We start from the raw sequence: 22,845 nt of genomic DNA, 5'->3' as shown, positions 1-22,845 counted from the left end.
GATGCTTAACCAACTGAACCGCCCAGGCACCCCAAGATGCAGTTCATTTTTAAAATTTCTTCTAATGGTTGATTTCTAGGACAAGTTGGAAGTATACAAAAAAAATTGAAAGAGTAGTGTAGTGAACACACGAGTATACCCATCAGTTCAACAGTTGTTAACATGTTGCAACGTTGGCTTTAGGTGTGAATGTATAATATAACTGTATTTAAGAGTCAACTGCAGACACATGACCTTCACGTCTAAGTACTTCATCCTGGTCTCCTAAGAGTAATCCTGTATAACCACAATACTATTATCTGGCCAAAAAATGAAAAATTCCCTAATACTGTCTAATATCCAATCATTTATGAATTTCCCCAAAATGTCATTCATAGTTGTTGTGTTTTTTGTTTTTTAATCAGGCTCCAGTGAAGTTTCATGCATTGCAATGGTTATCTCTATAGCCTCTTCTAGAACTGTCTCTCCACTCCTTATCTTTTAATCTTTATTGACACTGAGTTTTTCTAAGTCAGGTGAGTTGTCCTGAAGAAGTTCCACAGTCTGATTTGCTCCGTTGTCTGCTATGTTTCTTATAAACTAGAAGTTGATTGAGTTCAGGTCTGAGTTTATTAATGAGAACCTTGCCCAAGAGTGTTGTATGTGTCCTTTAGCATCCACCAGTAGCTGTGTGATCCCTGCTTGTCTCACTGTTGGTGACACTTGCTCTGGTTCCCTTGTCAGGGCAGTGACAACAGGTTTCTCTGTGGAAAGGAACCTGAAGTACCCTCTCCATCAGCAACCCCACAGATGTGTGTTACTTCAGGTGCTGAGGTCTGGGGCCTCTGCCTCCCTCAGCCCTGTTCCCAGAGCACAGATGGTCACCAGGACAGACCCTGGGGCTTAGATCTGGGATCAGCCAGTTAGGAACTGTAATGCCATGATTTCCTGCCTCAGTTTCTTTCTCTGGGGATAAGTGGGGATATTAAAAAGCATGTCCGCTTCATCCCTGCGAAAGCTCAGGTGTGATTGTGGGCAGAGATTTCCAGAGGCTCTTCAAAAATCTGTTGAGGGTCTGCTGACAACACGGAGCCTGACCTGAGAGTGGGCATTGGCTGAGGGCTTTGCATATACTACCTAGTCTGTCAGTCCTCCACCCAGCCCTGTGTAGCAGTTGCTACCCTTTATTATCCTTATTTCATAGGTGAGGAAACAAGCTTCTGAAATAAATTATTTACTCCCCAAGACCTCAGCCAGGGAGTAAAAAGGAACCTAAGCAGTTTAGCAGGTACTGCTTAATTGGCAAGGGGTACTGTCGCCTGAATGGAAGGGCCTGTGCCTGCCCCACCCCCTCAGTCCCCAATTCCAGGAGAGAGTGGCTTCATCACCCAGTAACCAAGATCTGGCTGCTCATGCTTAGAGAGGTGAAGTCCTCAGCCCATGTTGCCCAGATTCTTCATGTGTAACGTGGGCATGGTTGTGACAATCACTTGGGACTGCTCTGTGAAGATTTAAAATGGATCTGCACCTATTTCAGGTAATTTTCCAGGCACTGTACCTCCCGCCCCTTTCCATGGATGAAGAACCTCAGCGCTCCAAAGAGGCATGGTGTCCAACCAGGGTCCCTCAGGCCCAGGGAGTGTCCCCGACCACCTGTACCCAGATGTAGGTTTTACCATGTATGTACCTCTGTATTGACAACCCCAATCTAAGGTTTCTGTGGTGTCTGTTCAGCTTGGGGGTGGGAAGTCACTGGGGAGGCAGGTGTCACTGAGTCATTCAACTGGCCCTCCTGGCAGCCACGCCATGGTGGGCAAGGGACATCAAGCTGCTCATGTCACAGCTGGCATATCAGATAGTCCCCTTGTCAGTCTTGACTCATCTGTGCGTGGCCCCTGGCTGCTGCCTGCAGAGACACCATCTGTGAATCCTTGGGCTAGTGCCCAGGCAACTTTCTGGAACTCCAGCTGTTATACATGGGTATGAGATAGGGGTGGAGTTTTAGGTCTCTGAAGCCCTCTGTCAGGTGTATCTTGCTCTTCTATTTCTGGACTGTGACTTCTCAGGCTTGGGAACAACAAATAGCTGGTGAGGTTGACCCAGGGATTAGATGACATGTATGAACATGCCCGGCTATGTCAGTTTGTGCTTATTGTGCTTATTGCCCACAGCAAAGGGCCTGACACATAGTAGGTAATTAGTACAGGTCAATGGGATGAATGAATGAATTGAGCCTTAGAACAAAGGAACTGGGACATGGGGGCTGTTGTGTGAGGAGGGCTGGGGATACTGAAACCCAACCAAGTTCCCTTTATGACCTTTTGCTACTGGAAGGAGGGGGAAAGGTGTGGGTCCCACAGAGGGAAGGTGGGTATGGGGGAGAGGGGGGGTGTCTGCATTGCCCCTCTTCTGGGCAGATCACTATTTTGGAGAGAACAGAACAGAAGCAGGAAAGAACAAGCAGGAGAGGGCCACAGATTCACTCAACCTGTCCTGTCCACACAAGAATGGTAAAAGTGTTCCTATTGAGATACGACTACATGCCAGACCTATGCCAACCACTTTACTTTTGCATTTCACGTTATTTATATCTTATAACATTATCCCATGTTCTACATGAAGGAAGACATTATCCCATGAAGACATTATCCCTGTTCTACATGGAGGAAGCTGAGGCTCACTCAAGATAAATGAACAGAGGTGAAATAGCTAGCAAGTGGCAGAGCTGAGATTTGAAGTCTGGGCTGTACTAGGTGTGTTCCAGACTCAGTTTGCTCCTTCTGGGCAGCCAAACTCAGCCCAGAGAGCTGAGAGGACCAGGAGGTGGGAGTGGGGGTATCTCAGAGTCATGTCCTGCTCTTGGTTCCTGGGGCCCCTGGCCATACCTAGGCTTGTGGTGTGTCTGGGCTGTTGGGGGAATGCTTGGGGCCTGACTGGCCTAATGTGGATGCAGTTCCCTTGGCAATGAAGAAACACTGCTGAAGTCAAGAGTTCAGATTACTTGAGGGGAAACCCAGCCCTAATTCCTTGCATGGCTCCCTGCTGGGAAGGGTCACAGCTACCCCCACATACCTACCCTGTGCTGGACATGCAGGGGTTATTTTCAGTGGCAAGGTCATGTGTGAGGTGGGTAGGAGTGCCATAAGCAGTCCATCCAGGATTCCTGATGGGAAGTGTTTTGCTGGCTCTTGAGACTTGGCGTCCTGACGGGAGGTTCAAACCACAACTCCCTCTTGCCACTGGACCTCATCCAGGAAGCCAGAGCCAGTATAGGGTTGCCAAGGCCTCCAAGACCCCAGGACCATGGGAAAGACACAAGTGGGCAGGCCACCCCTCAGTCTAGCCCTTGCCTACTTTGGGGACCTCAAGATCAGAGAGGCCCTCACAAACCCTCTCTTACTTACTTAGCCAGGCCCTCCTCACTCCAAGGCCCTCTTCCATGTTGCCAAGGAAACTAATGCAGCAGCCAGAGAATCCCACCCGGGTCTCCATGGCAACCTACAACAGCCCACTAGGATCCATCCATTCTTGATGTCACCTGAGCCCTGAATGGGTGCCCCCACCCCAGCTACACTCATTACAATCAAACGTCAGAGTCTGATAGCAGATCCCTGTCACAAAGTACCTCATAGCCGGCCTGCTGCCAATCTCATACACCCTAGACATGAGCAAGGGGGGGAACAGATCATTTTATAGCTGGGCACCCTGAGGCTGGGAGAGGAAGCAAGACCCAGGAGTCTGGAGGCAGAGCCAGGTCTAGAAACCAAGCTTCCCCATGACATCTCCCCTCTGCCCTGGCCCCCACCCTAGGTCTAAGGAGGGGGTGAGCTCTGGGCAGTGGTGGCACCAAGTGGTGGCTAATTCTATCCCCCCAGCCCCAGCCCTGCCCCAAGGGTGCTCTACCCCTTGCCCCTCCTAGATGGGAGTCTGAACTTCCAGATCCTGTTATATGCTCTGAACAGTAGGTCCTTATGAGGCTAGAGGGAAGGAGAGAGCCATTGAAGACTTAAAGTGGCTAGATTCAGCCCTGACTCTGGTCCAGTCCCATCCACCCCATCCACTCTTGCCGCCATCTGACACACCTATCTGCCAGGATTTCCCCAACTTTGGGCAACCTCCAGCCCAGGAGCAGAACGACCAGGAACGGAAAGGCCAGGAGCAGAAGGGCCAGGGCCAGGTATTTTTAGCAGAGTTGTTGGCAGCTGTCTGGAGGGTGCTGGGAGGTGAGGTGGTGCTGAGTTCATCCTTTCCCTTCTCTGGGCTTGTATTCCTTCCCCCAGAAACAAGTATGCACCTCTACCTGCAAAGCACTGCCAGAGCACCTCCCTTCCCTGACTCCCTGCCCCAAACAGCTCTCCATGTGCCCCCAGGGGCTCACATTTTGACACTAGCCCACACCCTGAGGGGGAGGCGCATCAGGTAGAACCTTCAGCTCCCCAGGACAGGGAGGGGAGTAGAGAGGACTTGGTGCTAAGACCAGAGGTCCAGATTTAGGACCCTTATGTTTTAGCTCAGATATGGGAGGGTGGGGAGTGGGTGTCCTGAGCAGAGAAGGGTCAAGTCTGTCCAGCCTGTATTGGTCTGCTTGTTTGGGCAACAGGCCAGGGCTGGGGGAGAGCAAAGGGAGAATTCACTGTTAAAGGGCCAGAACTAATTTTTCCCCAGAGGGGAGTTGGCACAGTGGGCCCTTCCGGTTTTCCCCCTTGACCCCCACCCACGATGGTATCCCCAACTTCAAACCCCTCCCCCCGCACCATTCAACCTACCCCCATTCCTTCTGCCTCCTTCCCTGCCTCCCACCACAAACGCTCAGACCCAGGCTTTGTCTGCCCAGTCTGGTGGGGCGGGTGGTGCGAGGTCCTGGGAGGGGGTGGGGGATTCCCCCGAGGGGGAGGGGACGGACACGTCAGCCCCCGCAGCAGCGGGGACGTGGGCGAGCGCGGGGGTGGGGGCGGGGGTGGGGGTGGGGGCGGGGGCGGGCAGACGCTTAAATAGACAGCTCTGGAGCCCGGGGCCCAGAGCTGACTGAGGAGGCGAAGGCTGCAGCAGCGTCGGGTGTCCGAGCCAGGGTCTGCGAGTGGACTGTATCGAGGCCTGGAACCTCGTTCTGACCGTGTCCGTGTGCGGGTGGGTGAGTGTCCTGGTGTAGCAGGGTGCGGGTGGTCGCTCCGTCCGGGGTGCGGATGGACGAGTCGGGAGAGTGGCTCAGAGTCAGAGCGCCTTCACGGCCGAGAGGGGACTGCGGCAGGTCCTCGGCTCCAGCGTCCTGCCTGAGCCGGGGATAGCAGGCGCGCCAGGGGTCCGGCCTCCCACACCCTATCCACCACGGCTTACCCTGCCTTCCCCACTCCCCTTCCCCAGACGGCGTCGGGCGCGATGACTCTGAATGGCGGCGGCAGCGGAGCGGGCGGGAACCGCGGCGGGGGCCGGGAGCGCGAGCGCCGTCGGGGCAGCACACCCTGGGGCCCGGCGCCCCCGCTGCACCGCCGAAGCATGCCGGTGGACGAGCGGGACCTGCAGGCGGCGCTGGCTCCGGGCTCTCTGGCAGCGGCCGGGACCGGGACCGGGACCGGGGCCCAGGGTGCGACGCTCGAATGGCACGAGGGCTCCTCCGAGTCGCTCAGCTCAGGGGGCAGTGACTCAGACGAGAGCGTCTACAAGGTGCTGCTGCTGGGGGCGCCTGGCGTGGGCAAGAGCGCTCTGGCGCGAATCTTCGGTGGTGTAGAGGATGGGCCTGAAGCAGAGGCCGCAGGTGAGGGGCTGGGACTATTCAAGGGAGGGGAGATGCTAGGGTTGGGACTGAGGGCTACAGGGCTGGGGAACTGGATTAAAAGCCGCACATACCGTGGGATTCTGAAGGCATTTTCAGAACCATGCCTCTACTGACCCGTTTCATGGTTGGGGAAATTAAGAGAGAGGGGACCTCCAGCTCTTGCTAGAGGGAGTGATGCCCGGAGTAGAAGACCCATACCTAAGACAACTCTTAGGATGGGAATGGGACATCCCTCCCTGCCAGGGCTGACAGGAACACAACCAGAGGGAGTTTCTAGGAGAGAGCCCTGGGTGACAAAGTCTCTAAGAATATGACAGTCACTATTTTAACTCAGGCCACCGTGGTCGGAGTTACCTTGGGGCCAAGACATCAGGATTGGCCACCCAGGACATTGGTAGCTTGGGGAAGAGGTGTCTAGGTGAGGATCAGGAAGGCCCCCCATGCCCTCTACTTCCCACTTCCCAGCCCTGTTATTTCTGTTGTCACCATAGTGGCCATAAGTGGAGGGAAAGGTTAGGGGGGCTCTGGAGTGGAGTTGGAAGGGGTGGCCAGAACAGTAAACCTGGCACATGGTGTGGGAGGGTGGCTTCTTGCAGCCAGCAGGTAACCTGACTACTAGTCTCCTTCCTAGGGCACACATATGATCGGTCCATCATAGTGGATGGAGAGGAGGCATCACTCATGGTCTATGACATCTGGGAGCAGGTAGGCTGCAGGCTGAGACCCAGGGCAGGGTGGGAGCGTGACCCAGGGGATAGAGGCCTGCTGATAGTGGCAGCCTTGTAGCCTGGGGGCATGAGAATTATTGGGTAGATATGTGTATGTATGTGTTCCCCAGGATAGTGGCCGCTGGCTACCTGGTCATTGCATGGCTATGGGCGATGCATACGTCATCGTGTACTCAGTGACAGATAAGGAAAGCTTCGAGAAGGCCTCAGAGCTGCGAGTCCAACTGCGGCGGGCACGGCAGACGGATGACGTGCCCATTATCCTAGTGGGCAACAAGAGCGACCTGGTGCGCTCTCGAGAGGTCTCCTTGGATGGTGAGCAGGGAGCGGGTCGGAAAGGGAGGGACATCCTAACTGGGCTGTGGTCCATTCAGTCTTGGCTCAGCTCAAGTCCCTGGGGATCATGAGTGGCTAAAAATGTTCAGGAAAAAAACTTGAGGGGGAGAGAGAGAAAACTGCTACCCTCCCACTGGACTCTCAAAGGTCCAAGAGGGCTGGGGAAAGGACCAAACGCACGAGGGGAGGTGGAAGCTGCTGCGCACCGAGCTGGGCCACCACAGGGTCCTCGTCTCCTGTCCCTTTTGGCCCTGGCCTGACAGACAATGGGTGAGGAGAGTGCAGAGAACTGGGATAGGAGGTCACAGAGTGGATTTGGGGCCGGGGCCAGTCTTGGCATGGGCTTGTGCCTGGGGAGGATTCTCCCCTCTTGGGCTCAGCATTCTCCTCTGTGACCCCCCAGAACTGAGCCCCTCAGAGGAACCTAGCAGTGACTTGGTGACATTCTCCGTCTAGTTTCACTGGTATATAACACCAAACCATGAAGCACTAAGCTGCTCAACAAGGTTCTCGTTCTCTTGTGTTGAGTACTGTAGCATTTCTATTTCAATATCCGACTTCAAATTATTTCAATGAACGAGTTTCCTTTTGTGGGCCTTTGTGAACTCCTTAAACGTGGGCACATTCTACCAGTTGGGTGACCCAGCAATGCCCTGGATCCTCTGTACAGGAGCTGCGTTCTATGTTTCTGGGGACCACCCAGGGATCCCCCTTCCCTGACCCTGAGATTCCTGAGTGGCAGCTGCAATGGGGTGACCAGGATTTGAGTGGACTTCTCACCCACCCACGCTTTGTTTAACCAGAATGTGCCTTTCCCCACCAGAGGGCCGGGCGTGTGCCGTGGTCTTCGACTGCAAGTTTATTGAGACCTCAGCAGCGCTGCACCACAATGTCCAGGCCCTGTTTGAGGGTGTCGTGCGCCAGATACGCCTGCGCAGGGACAGCAAAGAGGCCAATGCACGTCGACAGGCGGGTACCCGGCGGCGAGAGAGCCTTGGCAAGAAGGCAAAGCGTTTCTTGGGCCGCATTGTAGCACGCAACAGCCGCAAGATGGCCTTTCGCGCCAAGTCCAAGTCCTGCCACGATCTCTCCGTGCTCTAGACTCCACAGGCATATACTGTGTTGTGCATACACATGGGTGGATTGGTGGGCTGGCCCAGCCAACTGCCCTAGGTGCCTCAGGGCTGGCTCGGACTCTGGGCATACCCCACCTCATGGTCACGGACAGACAGACAGTGCTGCCCAGGGAGGCAGCTCCCAGTGACCATCAAGGGCTGGGCCCACAGCAATGTGTGTACAGGCCAGTGTGTGTCCCAAGCAGCAGCCTGAGCCCAGCCCGTGGGGCAGGCCTCTGTGTGAGGAAAGGACTCTATCTTTCTCCACACTTGGGGTGTGCATGCTCTGGAGGGAGGCTGTTCAGTGCAGTGGTTGTTTACATGCAAATTTTTGTAATAAAGACTATTTCCTGATAGATCAGGGCTGTTAACTCTGTATTTCCTCCCAGTAGGGGGTTGTAGGAGGAGGAAGTGTTCCTGAGGTTAAGGGATAGGGCCTCACTGCCCTTCCCTGGTGTGTGGCCTTGATTATCCTAATATTTGAGCTCTGATATATTCAGCTGAATCAGAGGGGCAGGTGTGGTTGTGGCCTGGTTGGGGATCCAAGCAGCAGGAGGAGATAATAGCCCCTCCCAGCTTGTTATCCAGATTTTTCTCTTGCACTGGGGCCTAGCAATGCCCAGCTGATTAAAGGTTCAATCTCTCCACTGTGGGTCAGGGAAACTGAGGCTGTCTGAGGTACCATGCCCTGCCCCAGGTCTCATGGGCAAACAAGAGCCCTGGGTCTGGCTGGGTCCTGGGCTGGTGTCTCCGTCCTGCTCCCTGCTGAGAGTGGCTGGAAAGTTGTTTAAGTGGGGTAGCTGTGGAAGACTTCTGAGACTCCCTGGCTGGGAAAGAAGGAGGCTAGTGTCTGAGGCTGGGATACTGAGAAAGGGAGGGCCTCACTCTTCTCTCCTCTGGGAGGGGCCAGGCCAGAGCATCCCAGGCTTAGCACTGGCTAATGTGGTGTTGGCAGGAACAGCTCCCTGGAACCCTCCCTGCCTGGAATGAGAGGCCTTGCATTGGTGTGGGAACGTGTGCCTGTTCGCTGATAGCTGGCAGTGTGCCTGTCTCCCCACCACCCGCACCAGGCACAGGTGACTGCTGGGACTTTACCTACATTGTTTCAGGAATGAGTATCTCCATTTGGCAATTATAGATGGGGAACTTCAGCGGTTGCCTGAGGTCACACCTCAGAAGTAGAAGTGGCTGAGTGGGGACTGGTATACTAGTCTGCTGGTTTCCAGAGCCCAAAGGCAGCCTAGGGCGAGGCCTGGTCAAGGGTCCATACAGTTCCTTCATTGGTTCAATTTATTTATTCCACAGACTCCTAGGTGCTCTTGCAACCTGGTTAGAACACTGCAGTTGTTCACTGGCAGAAGGTGTGAGTTGTTCATTGGCAGTTGTTCAATGTGCACAACCTGCAGTGTACAGAACCCATCTTGGCTGACGCACGTGCTCCCCAGGGCAATGTTAAGTGCACAGAGCTTTGCCGCTCCCCACTCCCAGCCTGCAACATACTTAGAGGCATGTGGAAGGCATGGTTTTCTCAAAGCAAGTGAACGTCCTGAGGCCTAAAGAAAAATCCAGGCCTTCCTGGCTCTGCTACTTATTGGCTTTGTGACCCTGGGCAACCCACTCAGCATCTCTGTGCCCCAGTGACATGGGGACAATGCCCCTTCAGAATGGAGTTAGGGTAATAGTGAAGGTGTGCGCTCAGAGCAATGCCAGGTGCATAGTAGGAGCTTAACATACATGAGACCCCTTCAACCACCCCACAGTGCACTGCTTTGGGCTGTGGTGCCTGGGGTGCCTGAGTTACACTTGGCTTGTGGCAGACAAGGCTGGAGGCAGGTGAGGAGTTTCTGCCCATCCTCCAGATATGCAGTGGGAAGGACTCAGGGAAGACCATGGGAAACTCTGAGAACAAGGAAGGACTGGAGATGGTATCCCTGACCCTTCCCACACATCCTCCTGACCCTCCCACACACGACTCCCAGGCCCCAGAAACTTTTCCTGTCTCCACTTGGCTGCCCTCATGGGGGAAGGGGCCTCTTGCAATCCCTGCAATTCCCTCAAGGTCACCTGAGCTGGCTCAATCTTCTCTTCCTTCTCAGAGGCAGGAGACAGTCCATTTTCCCAGCCCTGTCAGTGTCAGCAGCTAGTGTGAACCCTTAGGGAGCCTCAGGGGATCTCAAAGGCTGCTGATTGCTCCACCCATTGGTCCCAGTGGTGGGTGGTCTAGAGCCCCAAATACCCAGTTCAGTCATGTTCATTTATCCTTCATGTGCAACCTCCTTGTTTTTGATCCAGGCAGGAGCTGCCAGGGCCAAGCAAGGGCAAGGTCATTACTGCGTCCCTGAGACTTGCCCTGGAGGGCTCCCAGTCTGATAGAAGAGACAATGGCAGTCTGGTGTCTTCTCTGCTCTGATAGAGGTAGCACATTACATGGAGTAGAGATTATTCCCAGAAGAGAATCCTGAACAAGCGTGGGATCCCAGGGAAGGTTTCCTGGAGAAAGAAATATCTGAGCTGTGTACTGAAGCCTGAGTAGATGTTCATCAGACAGATGAAGGGAGGGAAGGACATTCCCTACGAAAGGAACAGAGTGGGCCAAGATAGAGCTGCAGATGCTGGTACATGGGGGAGAAGTGGGATCGAGTCTGAAACCACAGAAAAAGAAGTAATGTCCAAGCCCATAGGGCCAAGAAATACCCATTGGGCTGTGTAGGGATGGGAGAAGTGCCAGGCCAATGATCTCCCAACCTCCTGGGGCTGGCAGTCATGGATGCTGAGCAGCCCCCAGCTTTCTAAAGTCAATGAGTAACTTTGGGGGGCTGGGCAGGGCCGGGCCTGCTACTGTGGGCCAGTGGTGTTTTCCACTCTTGAGCAAGCCTGGCTGGACCGCCTACCTGCTCAAGTGTCCGCCCTGCCCTACCCCACCCATCCCGGCCTGGCCAGTGCTCCCTGGAGAAGGAGTCCTCTCGCCTGGCGGCTGGACCAAGGGAGCCCGCCTGAGTCACCAGAGGGTGAGGTCCCTGGAGTGGAGGGGTGAGCAGGGCTGAGGCTGGGGTTGGTGGTAGGGGAAGGACAAACACTGCCCTGTCCAGCCCCTGTTAGGGGAAGAATTCCCAGGAGCGGTTGGAGTGGTTGTCCGTGCTCTGCATGCTCAGCTCCAAGCTGAGTGCTGAAAAATGCCAAGATGAGGGCAGGACTCCTGTCCCGAGGGGACTCTGTGTGTGAAGGATGGCAGTGTGTAGAAAAACAGGCCTCAAGACCCTGAACTATGAGTCCTGTGTTCCAGGAGGGATTGTCCTGTGGTCAAGTCCTCTGTGACCTTGGTCAGGTCTTGCCTTTGAGGCTTTACCTGCAACATGAGGTGACTGCAGGAAGTGACACTTAGAGTCCTCAGGGTCTTTCCAGATTCAAGTTTTGGGGATATTCAGAGCTGCTGGGCAATTAGCACTTTGGGATCTACATACAGGCTGGGGAGGTTATGTTGGGAAGGAGACAAAGGTCTGGAGGTGAAACTCCCATGGAGATCCTTGTGGGGCCAAGAACCAAGAGGCAGGATGGCTGGGCCTAGGGGCCTAGGTGGGCCTGGTCAAGGAGCTTGATGCTACCCTGCAGGCAGTGGGGAGCCACAGGCCCCTCCAAGAGGAGAAAGTGGAGGACAGTCTGTCGTGAGGTCCCACTAGCTATTTGTGTGGAATGGGCTGAGGCAGGGGACAGGGATGGGAGTGGGTGGGGAGCAATGTCCAAGTGGGTGGGATGGGGAGGGGCATCTCTGGGAGTATAGAAGGATAGGAGACAGGAGGAGACCTGGCTGACTACCCCATAGTGACAGGTAGCAGGAGGTCCAGCTGAAGAAGGGGAAGTTGCACCCGTGGGGCTTGAGGAAGCCATGGCTTGGGCTGAGTGGCGATGAGAGGAGGGATACTCTCTAGGAGGAGAGTAATGGGAGGGACCCCGTGCCTACTGATCCTGGCTGTACCCTCACTGCCGTGTCCTTCAGGCCCATCCTGACCATGGTCCCTGCCTGGCTGTGGCTGCTTTACCTCTCTGTTGCCCAGGTGAGCTGGACCCTGCTCGACTCCTTCAGATCCTGGCCCTGGGTGTTGGCACCCTTGTCCCCCACTCCACCTGGACTAGTTGCACTGACCATGGAAGAGACTAGTTGTGGGAGGGCGTTCAGAGCTGGCTATAGGCCTGCTGTGGGATCAGGAGGTCAAAGACCAGAGGGTGGATGGGTTAAGGTATGGCCAGGCCTATGGAAGGGGCAGAAATTCCCCTTCCTTGTCAGCTGCCTGTGAGACAAGGTGAGAATCCTCCTCCAGGTTCTCCCAGAGGCCCAGCCTGCAGAACTGTATGTGGAAGTCCCAGAAAACTATGGTGGAAATTTCCCTTTGTACCTGATCAAGGTAAGCCTGAAAGCTGGGTGGGTTGTCCACCCCCAAGTCCTGCTTCCCCTACCTCCAGCATTTTATCTCTTTCTTTTAATCCTGCTTCCCCAAGAATACGTGCTATAGTGAGTGAGTAACAAAATTTCAATTCCAGAAGAAAGTAGAGTTTTAAGTTGAAAAATAAATAATTGGTTGGGGCGCCTGGGTGGCTCAGTTGGTTGAGCGACCGACTTCGGCTCAGGTCATGATCTCACAGTTCACGAGTTCAAGCCCCACATCAGGCTCTGTGCTGACAGGTCAGAGTCTGGAGCCTGCTTCGGATTCTGTGTCTCTTCTCTCTCTCTGCACCTCTCCTGCTCTCCCTCTTTTCTCTTAAAAAAATAAAAATAAATTTCTAAAAAAAAAAGAAAAATAAACAATTGGTGGTGGGTGTCAAGGTTTAGAAAGGAGGGCAGGGAGTATTGTGGTGCATCAGGTACAGGGGAAAGAGCTCCGGCTTTGAATCTCAGTCCTATGACTTCATGGCTGTTTGACCTCAGGCAAGCGCTAGCCCTCTCTAAGCTTCAGTCTCCCCACATATATAATGGGGTCATTGGGTGGAGGGGCATCCCCCAGGCCTGGGTCCCACTGCCTTTACCTCTGTTCTCCCCAACAGCTACCACTGCCCCCTGAGGAGACTGAGGGTAAGATGGTGCTGTCACGAAACCCGGACATGACAGCCGAGGGCCCCTTTGCTGTGGATGCAGAGTCTGGCTTCTTGCTGGTGACCAGGGTCCTGGATCGCGAGGAGCAAGCGGAGTACCGGCTACAGGTATGGCTGGGCCAGATGTAGGGGAGAACAGTGAAGGCAGGGTGGGGCACTGACTATCCTTCCCTGCCAGGTCACCCTGGAGACTGAGGACGGACATGTCTTGTGGGGCCCACAGCCTGTGCTTGTGCATGTGAAGGATGAGAATGACCAGGTGCCCCACTTCTCTCAGTCCATCTACAGAGTTCAGCTGAGCCAGGGCACCAGGCCTGGTGAGTGCCCAGGGCAACGGGCTAACAACAAGGTCATGTGGGCAATGATGTGGGCAATGATGAGAGAGTAAAGAGGTGGCCAGACACCCAGCATAAGCACAGGGCAGCCAGGATCCAAGGTGCCCCCCTCCTATTTCTGTCCCAACCTTCTTCCCCCACCCTCCTTAGAGTCCTCTGGCCCCATCCAGTCTTGGCCTCTGTTCACCTGAAAAGTGGGGTGAAAAGCTGTGGCTCCCATCCAGAGTCCTGATATGATGATGGATATGAAAGGAAGTACCAGGGAGAGATAGGGGAGGCTTGGGAAACCCTCCCCAACCCCTTCTCCTTTCATGGTTTGTCCTCTCCACACACACCAGGCATCCCCTTCCTCTTCCTTGAGGCTTTGGACGAGGATGAGCCAGGCACAGCCAACTCAGATCTCCGATTCTACATCCTGAACCAGGCTCCAGCCCGGCCTTCCCCGGACATGTTCCAGCTGGAGCCTCGGCTGGGGGCTCTGGCCCTCAGTCCTGAGGGTGAGCCTGAGCTGGGTGTGAGGAGGAGAGAGGTCAGAGAAAGCTGGGGAAGGCAGCATGTGAGCCGTAACAGTAGGATGGGTTGGAGCTAGAGATGAAGAAAGAGTATTCTGGGTGGAGAAGAGCAAAGCACAAGGCTTGAACCTTGTGCATGGAGAGAAAAAATGGTGTGAATGGAGTACCTCAGCCCTATACCCTGGACACCTGAGTCTAAGGGACAAGGCTAGGAGAAACCTGAGGGGTTGTAGGCCAGGATGTTGCTGGTAGACCTTTGGACAGATTGTAAGGGAGACCTGAACCTGGGAATTCAGACCAGAGGCACATGATAGGGAAAGAAAAGCTAACCATATATCTGCCCAGCCAGTCACCCATTCACCCATCTACCACCCAACCATTACACATGTAGTCCATCTATTCAAACATCTATGCAGATTAACCCATCCACACACCCAAATTCCCATCCATTTATTTGGTCAACCATCCATGCATCTGACTGGTCATCTAATCACTACCCAACCACTCATGTGTCCCTACCCCCATCCTAGTCATCCAGTCCATCAACTATTCATTGTGTGGATAGATATGGAAATGGCTTTGCAAATTTTCAAGTCCTGCTTGAGTGCTCACTATGGTGTTAAAAGTCTTACCCTTGGGCCAAGAAAGTATCCTGGACACCTGCCATATGCTTGGCTTTGTGTTTGGTAACTCACTGAGAAGGATGTCCTGGACTCCTGCTCAGCTGACCATCCTGACCCTTCTAGGAAGCACCAGCCTAGACCAGGATATGGAAGGGCCCTACCAGCTATTGGTACAGGTCAAGGACATGGGTGACCAGGCTTCGGGCCACCAGGCCACAGCCACCATAGATGTCTCTGTGGTAGAGAACACCTGGGTGCCCCTAGATCCTGTCCACCTGGCAGAGAATCTGAAAGTTCCATACCCACACCGCATTGCCCAGGTGAGTAAGTGCCTGTCAATGGCTGAAGTAGCCCCATGGATGGTACATCTGGGCCTCAGTCTCGAGATTTGGGGGGTGGGTCTGAGGCCCAGCTTGACCCCTGCTCCCCTCCTACCTATGTTCTTCCCTCGACCGTCCCCATCAGTTCCCATCATGGAGTAGGGCATCCAAGGCCCCAGAACCAGGCCCACAGCCCCTCACCTGCTATCCTCTGGCAAGTGTGGCTCTGGGCCCTGACCTGAGCTTGCCCCAGGTTCCTTAGGGAGAACAGCTGCCACCCTCTGCTGCCATGGGGATTGTCACCCGGGCTTGGAATGTCTCAGACCTTCTCGAGGAATGCCCCGGGTCTGGCCCAGCCTGAGAGGGCACAGAATAACAACCTGGTCATTCAGGCATTTTGGGCAGGGTCTGGGCTCGGACCAGGGCAAGGCCACGCTGGACTTGCTACAACAACGAGTGTCCCAAACAAAAAGACCCTACCTGGACTCCAGGGAGGATAGCAGCTTACCTGACGTCACACAGGAGCAGGGGCCCAGGCTCCCTACCCAGGCACAGTTGAGACATAAGAGCTGATGTGGGCTGTGCCTGCCCCTCATCCTGGGGTGCCCTTATTCTGTGACCCCTCCCAGGTACACTGGAGTGGGGGAGATGTACATTATCATCTGGAGAGCCAGCCCCCTGGACCCTTTGATGTGGATGCAGAGGGGACACTCTACGTGACCAAGGAGCTGGACCGAGAATCCCAGGCTGAGGTGAGGTGAGGTGAGGGGGAAGCCAGGAGGGCAGGCTGAGGGGTGCCTGGTCACTGTCCAGTTGGCTTCTGGGGGTATCACATCCCCCACAGGCACTGAGGCAGTGGAAGAGCACCCAGAAGAGCTGGAGCTGGCCGCTGGAAGGGACCCAGACTGAGGCCAGGCTGGAACTGCCCTTGGCCTTCATCTGAAGACCCCCACTGTCCACCTCAGTACCTGCTCCAGGTGCAGGCTCAGAATACCCGTGGTGAGGACTACACAGAACCTCTGGAGCTGCGTGTGGTAGTGATGGATGAGAATGACAATGCACCTGTCTGCCCCCTACACGGTTCCCCAATCAGCATTCCTGAGCTCAGCCCTCCAGGTGGGCTATGGGCCTTGTCAGGGGATGCGGGAGGGTTAAAGTCCTTGTGAACCATCCCATCTTGCTCTTCTCTGGGATGGGACCAGCCTCAGGCCCCTATATCAATGTCCCTACCCTTCCACAAGTTCAGGTTCAGTCCAGCCCAAAAGAGGAGTGGGCAAAGTGAGGCCTGCAGATTGGCCTGTGGTCCCACCCAGGTGGGTACTGTCTTTACAGGCACTGAGGTGACTAGGATGTTGGCAGAGGACCTGGATGCCCCCGGTTCCCCAAATTCCTACATTGTGTATCGGCTGCTGAGCTCTGAGCCTGAGGAGGGAGCAGAGGGAAGAGCCTTCAAACTGGACTCCACCTCAGGCAGTGTGACAGTTGGGGACGCTGCCCTCCAGGCTGGCCAGAGCATCTTGCTTCAGGTGATGGCTGCTGACCTAGGAGGAGCAGAGGGTGGTAAGTGCCCTGATGGTGACCCAGGTTCTTTCCCTCTGTTTCTATCCTGGTCTCTCCAACATGTCCTCTCCTGCCTCAGGCCTCAGCAGCACATGTGAGGTCACTGTCACAATCACAGACATCAATGACCATGCCCCCGAGTTCACCAATTCCCAGGTAAGCAGGAACAGGGGAGAAGACCTTGGGAAGGCACTGATGAGGGGCTCACGGCCCCTCCACAATCTCTCCAGATTGAGCCTATAAGCCTCCCTGAGGATGCAGAGCCTGGGACTCTGGTGGCCACACTCACGGCCACTGATGCTGACCTTGAGCCTGCCTTCCGCCTCATGGACTTTGCCATTGAGGTGGAGGACGTGGAGGGGACCTTCGGCCTGGATTGGGAACCAGACTCCAGTCATGTCCAACTTCGACTCCTCAAGGTAAGGGGCTGGGGGGTGGGAAGGGTTACGCGTATACTCATATGCATGCACAAGTGTGCCATGCCCTGGCCCAAATAGTGACCCAGCTGCATTGGTTCTAGAACCTCAGCTATGAGGCAGCTTCAAGCCACAAGTTGGTGGTAGTGGTTCGGAGCGTGGCAGAGTTGGTAGGGCCAGGCCCAGGCCCTGGAGCCACAGCCACAGTGACGATTCTTGTGGAAAGGGTGGTGCCACCCCCCAAGTTGGACCAGGAGAGCTACGAGGCCAGTGTTCCAGTCAGCACCCCAGCTGGCTCCCTCCTGCTGACCATCCAACCCTCAGACCCCATGAGCAGTCCCCTCAGGTGAGCCTTACTGGGCTGGACCTCCCCTGCTCCCAGGGGATGACCCCCAGGGCCAGAGGGGACTCACATTATCTGTGGCCTGGAATATTTCTCAAACCATGGCTAATGCCAAGGTTGTGACTCCTGAGGTTGGGTCAGAGCTGGATGAGCTGGACAGGCCATGGAGAGGAGTGTTAGGTGCTCAGAGGACACCTCCCCATGCTGTCTTGGACTGGGCCCTCCCCCATGCCCCACCCAGACCGCAGCACAGATGAGGATGTTCCCTGGCCCCATCCTGTCCCTTTGTGGGGTGACCCAGGACTAGTGGTGTTGAGTCAGGCCCCCCAGGTTCTGATAGTAACGCCCACAGTATCCATGATTTAAGCCTTGTCCCTCAACAAGCCCCTGAAGATGGGGAGGGAGACTCAGCACCCTGGGCACTGCTGCCCAGTGAGTCACAGAGATGATGTGGAACTTGAGCAGGTCACATGGCCCTGGGGGTCCCTGAGTAAGACCCCATATATGGTTTCAGTGCCTCCCTGCCCCCCATCTTCTCTGGGCCTTAGGTTCTCCCTGGTCAATGACTCAGAGGGCTGGCTCTGCATCAAGGAGGTCTCTGGGGAGGTGCACACCGCGCGGCCCCTACAAGGCGCCCAGCCTGGGGACATGTACACAGTGCTGGTGGAGGCCCAGTATGAAGGTACAGCCAGGCAGTGGTGGGGCCTCTGGGAGGGAGAGTAAGCCTCAGGCAGAGAGATAGATGGGCAGGACTGAGCTTTCTTCCCAGGCTCCTTACTGGCATCTACTCTGCCCAGGCAGGAAAGAGGAGTGAGGGGTGGGGCCAATGTCAGTCTCTGAGATGCCTGCCCTCTCAGACCACCCTCCTCCCTCAGATACTTACAGTCCTCCAACACTGCCCCTTAGCCCTAGAGGGCCTCTCAGGTGTTGGCTTCAGATATAGGTTAGGAGCAGAGGCTGGAGGCCTGTGCAAGCGGAAGGAGTGCCAGGGGCTGTGTCTATGGCAGGTGAGCCAGAACTCTGAATGCCACTTTGACAGGATGAAAAGCTGGCCCAGGGGCGGGTATGTTAGGGCAGCAGGTCTCGGGTCTGGGCTGGACTGTCCTATATGACAGGCCCAACAGAGCTGAACTCCCCTACAGTCAGGGCATCTCCACACGGTTGGGCCATGAAACTGGTGGTTGGGGGCTTGGGAGGAGGTGAGGGGATGCCTGGCATCCAGAAAAGCACAGGAAGGTCTGACAGCTGTTTGGATAGTGAAGGGGGCAAGGTGCACTGTGAGGAGGAGACAGGCGTGGGGATGCTGATGGGGATGGACAGGAGGGGTAGAGTAGGGCAGGTGAGGCCAAGACTCAGCAGGGTGAGATCCATGGGCCTGGGGCTGGCTCAGCACTGCCTCCTCTGCAGATGAGCCGACACTGAGCGCCTCTGCAACCCTCGTGATCCACTTTCTGAAGGCCCCTTCTTCCCGGGCCCCAACTCTGAACCACGTGCCCACCCGACACCTCTGCACACCCCGCCAGGACCATGGTGTGGTTATCAGTGGACCCAGCGAGGACCCTGATATGGCTGGTGGACATGGTCCCTACAGCTTTGCCCTTGGTCCCAACCCGACAGTGCAGCGGGATTGGCACCTCCAGGCTCTCAACGGTGTGTGGTGGGGCAGTGGGGGAGACTGTGGCTAAGGCAGGAAGTGGTGTGGCACTTGGAAGTGAGATGCCCTTCCACTGTGAGGGTGGGGCTGGGCTTAGGGCCTATTCAGGCTAGTGACTCTGGTCACTGCTTGTGGTCCCAACAGGTTCCCATGCCTACCTCACTCTGGCCCTGCATTGGGTGGAGCCACGTGAGCATGTAGTACCCATAGTTGTCAGCCACAATGCCCGGATGTGGCAGCTCCTGATCCGAGGTAAGGCCAGGGCTCCGTGCGCCTGCAGTTCCTGAGGGAACCATTTTGATGCAGGGGGAGGGGCTGGGAACACATGAATGTTGGTTCACACGGACCGCAAATACCTGTGCATGCCTGCACATCTGTGGTCAGGTGCACGGAAGCTCGTGCACACAGACACACACATAGAGGAGTGTACTCCCCCCGCCCCCAACACAAATACGTTTGTGTGCACAAAAATGTGTATTAGCCGGCTGCACTGGGGCTGCTGAGCAGCTGGAGAACCCTCCCCCACCGCCTTTACCTTCATCCCCTGCCCCCTGTCCCCTAGTGATCGTGTGTCGCTGCAACGTAGAGGGACAGTGCATGCGAAAGGTGGGCCGCATGAAGGGCATGCCCACGAAGCTGTCAGCCATGGGCATCCTCGTGGGCACCTTGATGGCGATAGGTAATGGATGCTGAGCTCTTGAGTGGGGGAGGGTGATGGATGGTTGGAGTCACGGCCTCCAGATGCACAGCGCCCTGTCCCCTGATGCCCCCCAGGACTGGAGAGGGAACCCCACAACTGTCCTAGTCATTATGCTCCTGTTTCCTGCCATCACAGTCATCATCACCGTCATCGCTGATAACAGCATTTACTATTATATTATTATACATTGGCTGTGAAATATAGGATTGTCACACTGAATTCTCCCCACAACCCTGTGAGGTAGATCCTGGCATCTCCCTATTTTCCATTTGAGGTCACTGAGGCTCAGAGAGGTTAAGTGACTAGTCAGAGGTTACACAGCCAGAATATGACAGACAGAGCCCAGGTCTTTCCAGCCTATTCCCTTTAGTCCAAGCCTCCCTCTCTATCCCCTTGAATTTTTTTTTATCCCTATAGATTTTTTTCCTGGCTGTTTTTGTTGTTGTTGTTTTTTGGTTTTGGGTTTTTTTTTTTTTTTTTTTTTTTTTTTTTTGGTCAATTCTACCACAAAGGACCATGTGCCTATCTCTCAGAGATCCATGGGAACAACTCACTGGCTCCCGTATGACTCCCACCCAAACTGTTCCCCAGAGGAGGGGACTTTGGAGGTGGGGGTGTTCTGGGGCAGCTGCAGGCCAAGCAGTCAGGCTTCTTCTGGCACCAGGACGACAGCCAAACCCAGTCTAGACTTGGGGATGCTGTCTAGGAAACCTTGCTTCCTTATTAAACCAATACCAAAGCAGGCAGTTTTTGGTGGTGGACAAGTCCCATGGCCCCTTCTGAGAGCTGATCCATCCCTCTTGGGCCCTTCAGGCATCTTCCTTATCCTCATCTTCACTCACTTGAGCCTGGCAAGGAAGAAGGACCTAGATCAGCCAGTGGACAGCGTGCCCCTGAAGGCGGTGGTTTGAATGGTCCAGCCAGACCCAGTTGGGAACTTGACCTTTCCATCTGAGTCCACTGGGAGGGGCCCAGGACTGCTGATCACCGGGGGCTAGGACAGTGTAAAAGCCCCTTCACCGCCCTAGAGTGGAGGCAACATCACCACACAAGTCTGTAGAGCCTGACCACTGACTTTATGGGCTGCCCATGGGAGTGCTCCAAATGGTGGCACATTTGTCCAATAATAAAGCCTCAGAGAGCAGGGCATGTGTTCTAAGGGGCTGCTGTGCCTGTGTCTGTCATGTGCGTGTGTGCATTACCCATGTCCAAGGTACCCATGCACCTTGAGTCCTTTCCCATCTCCTGCTGCACAGAAAGGGTCTAGGGGCTTGAGGGACAAGCCTGGGGTCCCCTTTGAGGAGAAACATGGGGACATCATATTGGTTTTTGGTGAAAACTTGAGGTTGGAGCAAAGTGGGTCATTTCTTTTTTAAAAATATTTATTTGGGGGTGATGCACATGTGCATGGGGGCGGGGCAGAGAGAGGGAGAATCCCAAGCAGACGCCATGCTGTCAGCACAGACCCCCGTGGGGGCCTCGAACCCACGAACCATGAGATCATGACCTGAGCTGAAATCAAGAGTCAGATGCTTAACTGACTGAGCCACCCAGACACCCCAAGGTGGGTTATTTCTATGGGCATTTGGAGACCATGGCTGCAGCCCCTTGCTGGGTCAACTCTGACTAGGTGACGGTTGAGGAGGATGTCCTTGAAAGTGTATTCTGTGTTTTCTGGGACATCATATTTGCTAGGGGAGGGCATCGGTGAGTCCATGTCCTATGCTCCTGTGTGAGCACACTCCTGTATCTGTGTGAGTCACCTACACATGAGTGGACAGAGGTCCCACAGTCTTAAGTGGGGCCTAAATAGGGCTGAAAAGAAATCATGAGGGCCTAATGTGGCTGGAACAAGAGAGGTAAGCTTGGGAATGGGTCCCTCTGCCCCCGTGCAGGCCCCAGAGCACCTTTGGATTTCATATACAAGCTGGTGAGTACATGAGGGGCTCTGCAGAAAGTCAGAGAAGGGGCAGCACTGGGGTGGATAGGAACCCCCATGGCTCACCCTGGAGTTCCCCCTGCCCCAAATGAACCCTTTCCCCTTGCCCAAGATTAAGCCTTGGCCCTGGTGCCCTGCTGAGGCTGACCTCCAATCCCTGACCCTTGACTGGCCCCAGACACATGCTGATCTCCTATACACCCATCCCAACAGTCTCTGGGGAACTAGGGTGGGACTTGCTGTCCCAGGCACCCTTAGCTGATGATGGTAAATCACGGGGAAGGGAGAAAAACAACCTCTGTGAGGCCCAGTCCCTATTTTTAGGAGATAATCTCTCCACTCCTGGCAGATTCTGTGGGATGGGGGCCAAGAGCAGCCAAGAGAGATGGGATGGGCATCCTGGCTGGCCTCTAGAGCCTGACTCAGGGAGGATCCCCAGCCCAGGGATGAACTCTGAGGCTGGTCCCAGCCATTCTCCGCCCGGGGCGTGCACACATACACACACACACACACACACACACACACACACACACACTCCCCAACATGAGGCTCTGCCAACTCGGTCCAAGCAGAGCTTCCTGCTCCTCTCCCAGGATCCTCTACTCCTCCTGCACCCACTTAGAAGTCTCCAAGGTGCAAAGCTCTTTGAAGGTGGCATCTTATCTTCCCACCAACCTGAAAGGGCAGGATTGTCGGCCCCATTTGCCAGTGGAGCTTCTTTTTTTAAAAAATGTTTGTTTGTTTGTTTATTTATTTATTTATTTATTTATTTTTGAAAGAGACACAGTGCAAGAAGGAAAAGGGCAGAGAGAGAGGGAAACACAGAATCCAAAGCAGGCTCTAGGCTCTGAGCTGTCAGCACAGAGCCCAACATGGGGCTCAAACTACAAACTGTGAGATCGTGACCTTAGATGAAGTCAGATGCTTAACAGACTGAGCCACCCAGGCGTCCCATGCTAGTGGAGTTTCTTGAAGGTCAGAGAGGTTCAGGGCTGCAGCTGAGAGTCTCGGAAGCAGAGTGCAAGGTAGGACTATCTGGCAGAGGTTCGAGTTACCTCTCCTGAAGTGTCCACAGCCTTCAGCGGGCCTCTGCTCCCACGAAATCCCTGAGAAGGGCATTAGAGATCATCTGGGCCAGTTCCTTTTTGTAAAGTTGAGAAAGTGAATCACAAAAAGGTAAAGAAACCTTCCCAAATTCATCCAGCCAGTGGGATGCAGCACCTGAGCTGGAACCCTGGAATCACCCTGCTCTCAGGTCCTTCATTCTGGATGGACAGATAGGTGGATAGGTGGGCGGGCGGATGATTGGCGGAGTGAATGGGTGAGTAGGTCAGCGGATTGTAGATGGGTAAATGGGTGGATGGGTTGGTAAGCGGGTTGGTGGGGTACCAACAAGGGAAGAGTGAATGACAGGACACCGAGGTGAA

General features: G+C 54.9%; 2 protein-coding genes across 6 annotated transcripts; both read left to right on the top strand.

Moving 5' to 3' along the window:
- The first annotated feature begins 1,345 nt into the window (after positions 1–1,345).
- On the top strand, positions 1,346–8,276 carry RRAD (RRAD, Ras related glycolysis inhibitor and calcium channel regulator). Of its 5 annotated transcripts, none has more exons than XM_042920328.1 (5): positions 1,346–1,658; positions 5,341–5,731; positions 6,384–6,457; positions 6,591–6,795; positions 7,620–8,276. In XM_042920328.1, the coding sequence occupies exons 1-5, from the start codon at positions 1,557–1,559 to the stop codon at positions 7,847–7,849; spliced, it is 1,002 nt and encodes a 333-aa protein (XP_042776262.1). In that variant the 5' UTR covers positions 1,346–1,556; the 3' UTR covers positions 7,850–8,276. The 5 variants fall into 5 exon arrangements, with proteins under 5 accessions (XP_042776262.1, XP_042776261.1, XP_042776264.1 ...); XM_042920327.1 differs by having other exon boundaries at positions 1,352–1,658; positions 7,640–8,276; XM_042920330.1 differs by lacking the exon at positions 1,346–1,658 and adding an exon at positions 3,472–4,156 and having other exon boundaries at positions 7,640–8,276.
- Positions 8,277–11,694: 3,418 nt separating this feature from the next.
- On the top strand, positions 11,695–20,620 carry CDH16 (cadherin 16). Its single transcript, XM_042920285.1, has 17 exons — positions 11,695–11,983; positions 12,248–12,331; positions 12,969–13,124; positions 13,195–13,333; positions 13,690–13,848; positions 14,610–14,806; positions 15,436–15,558; positions 15,772–15,922; positions 16,139–16,366; positions 16,446–16,522; positions 16,597–16,785; positions 16,887–17,128; positions 17,674–17,807; positions 18,533–18,775; positions 18,924–19,031; positions 19,342–19,458; positions 20,293–20,620. Exons 1-17 carry the CDS (start codon positions 11,939–11,941, stop codon positions 20,388–20,390), a joined length of 2,490 nt encoding a protein of 829 aa, XP_042776219.1. The 5' UTR covers positions 11,695–11,938; the 3' UTR covers positions 20,391–20,620.
- The last annotated feature ends 2,225 nt before the right edge of the window (positions 20,621–22,845 follow it).

This window comes from Panthera leo, chromosome E2 (assembly GCF_018350215.1).
Source record: "Panthera leo isolate Ple1 chromosome E2, P.leo_Ple1_pat1.1, whole genome shotgun sequence".
NCBI classification, from domain to species: Eukaryota; Metazoa; Chordata; class Mammalia; order Carnivora; family Felidae; genus Panthera; species Panthera leo.
This window is presented reverse-complemented; position numbering and strand designations above follow the sequence as displayed.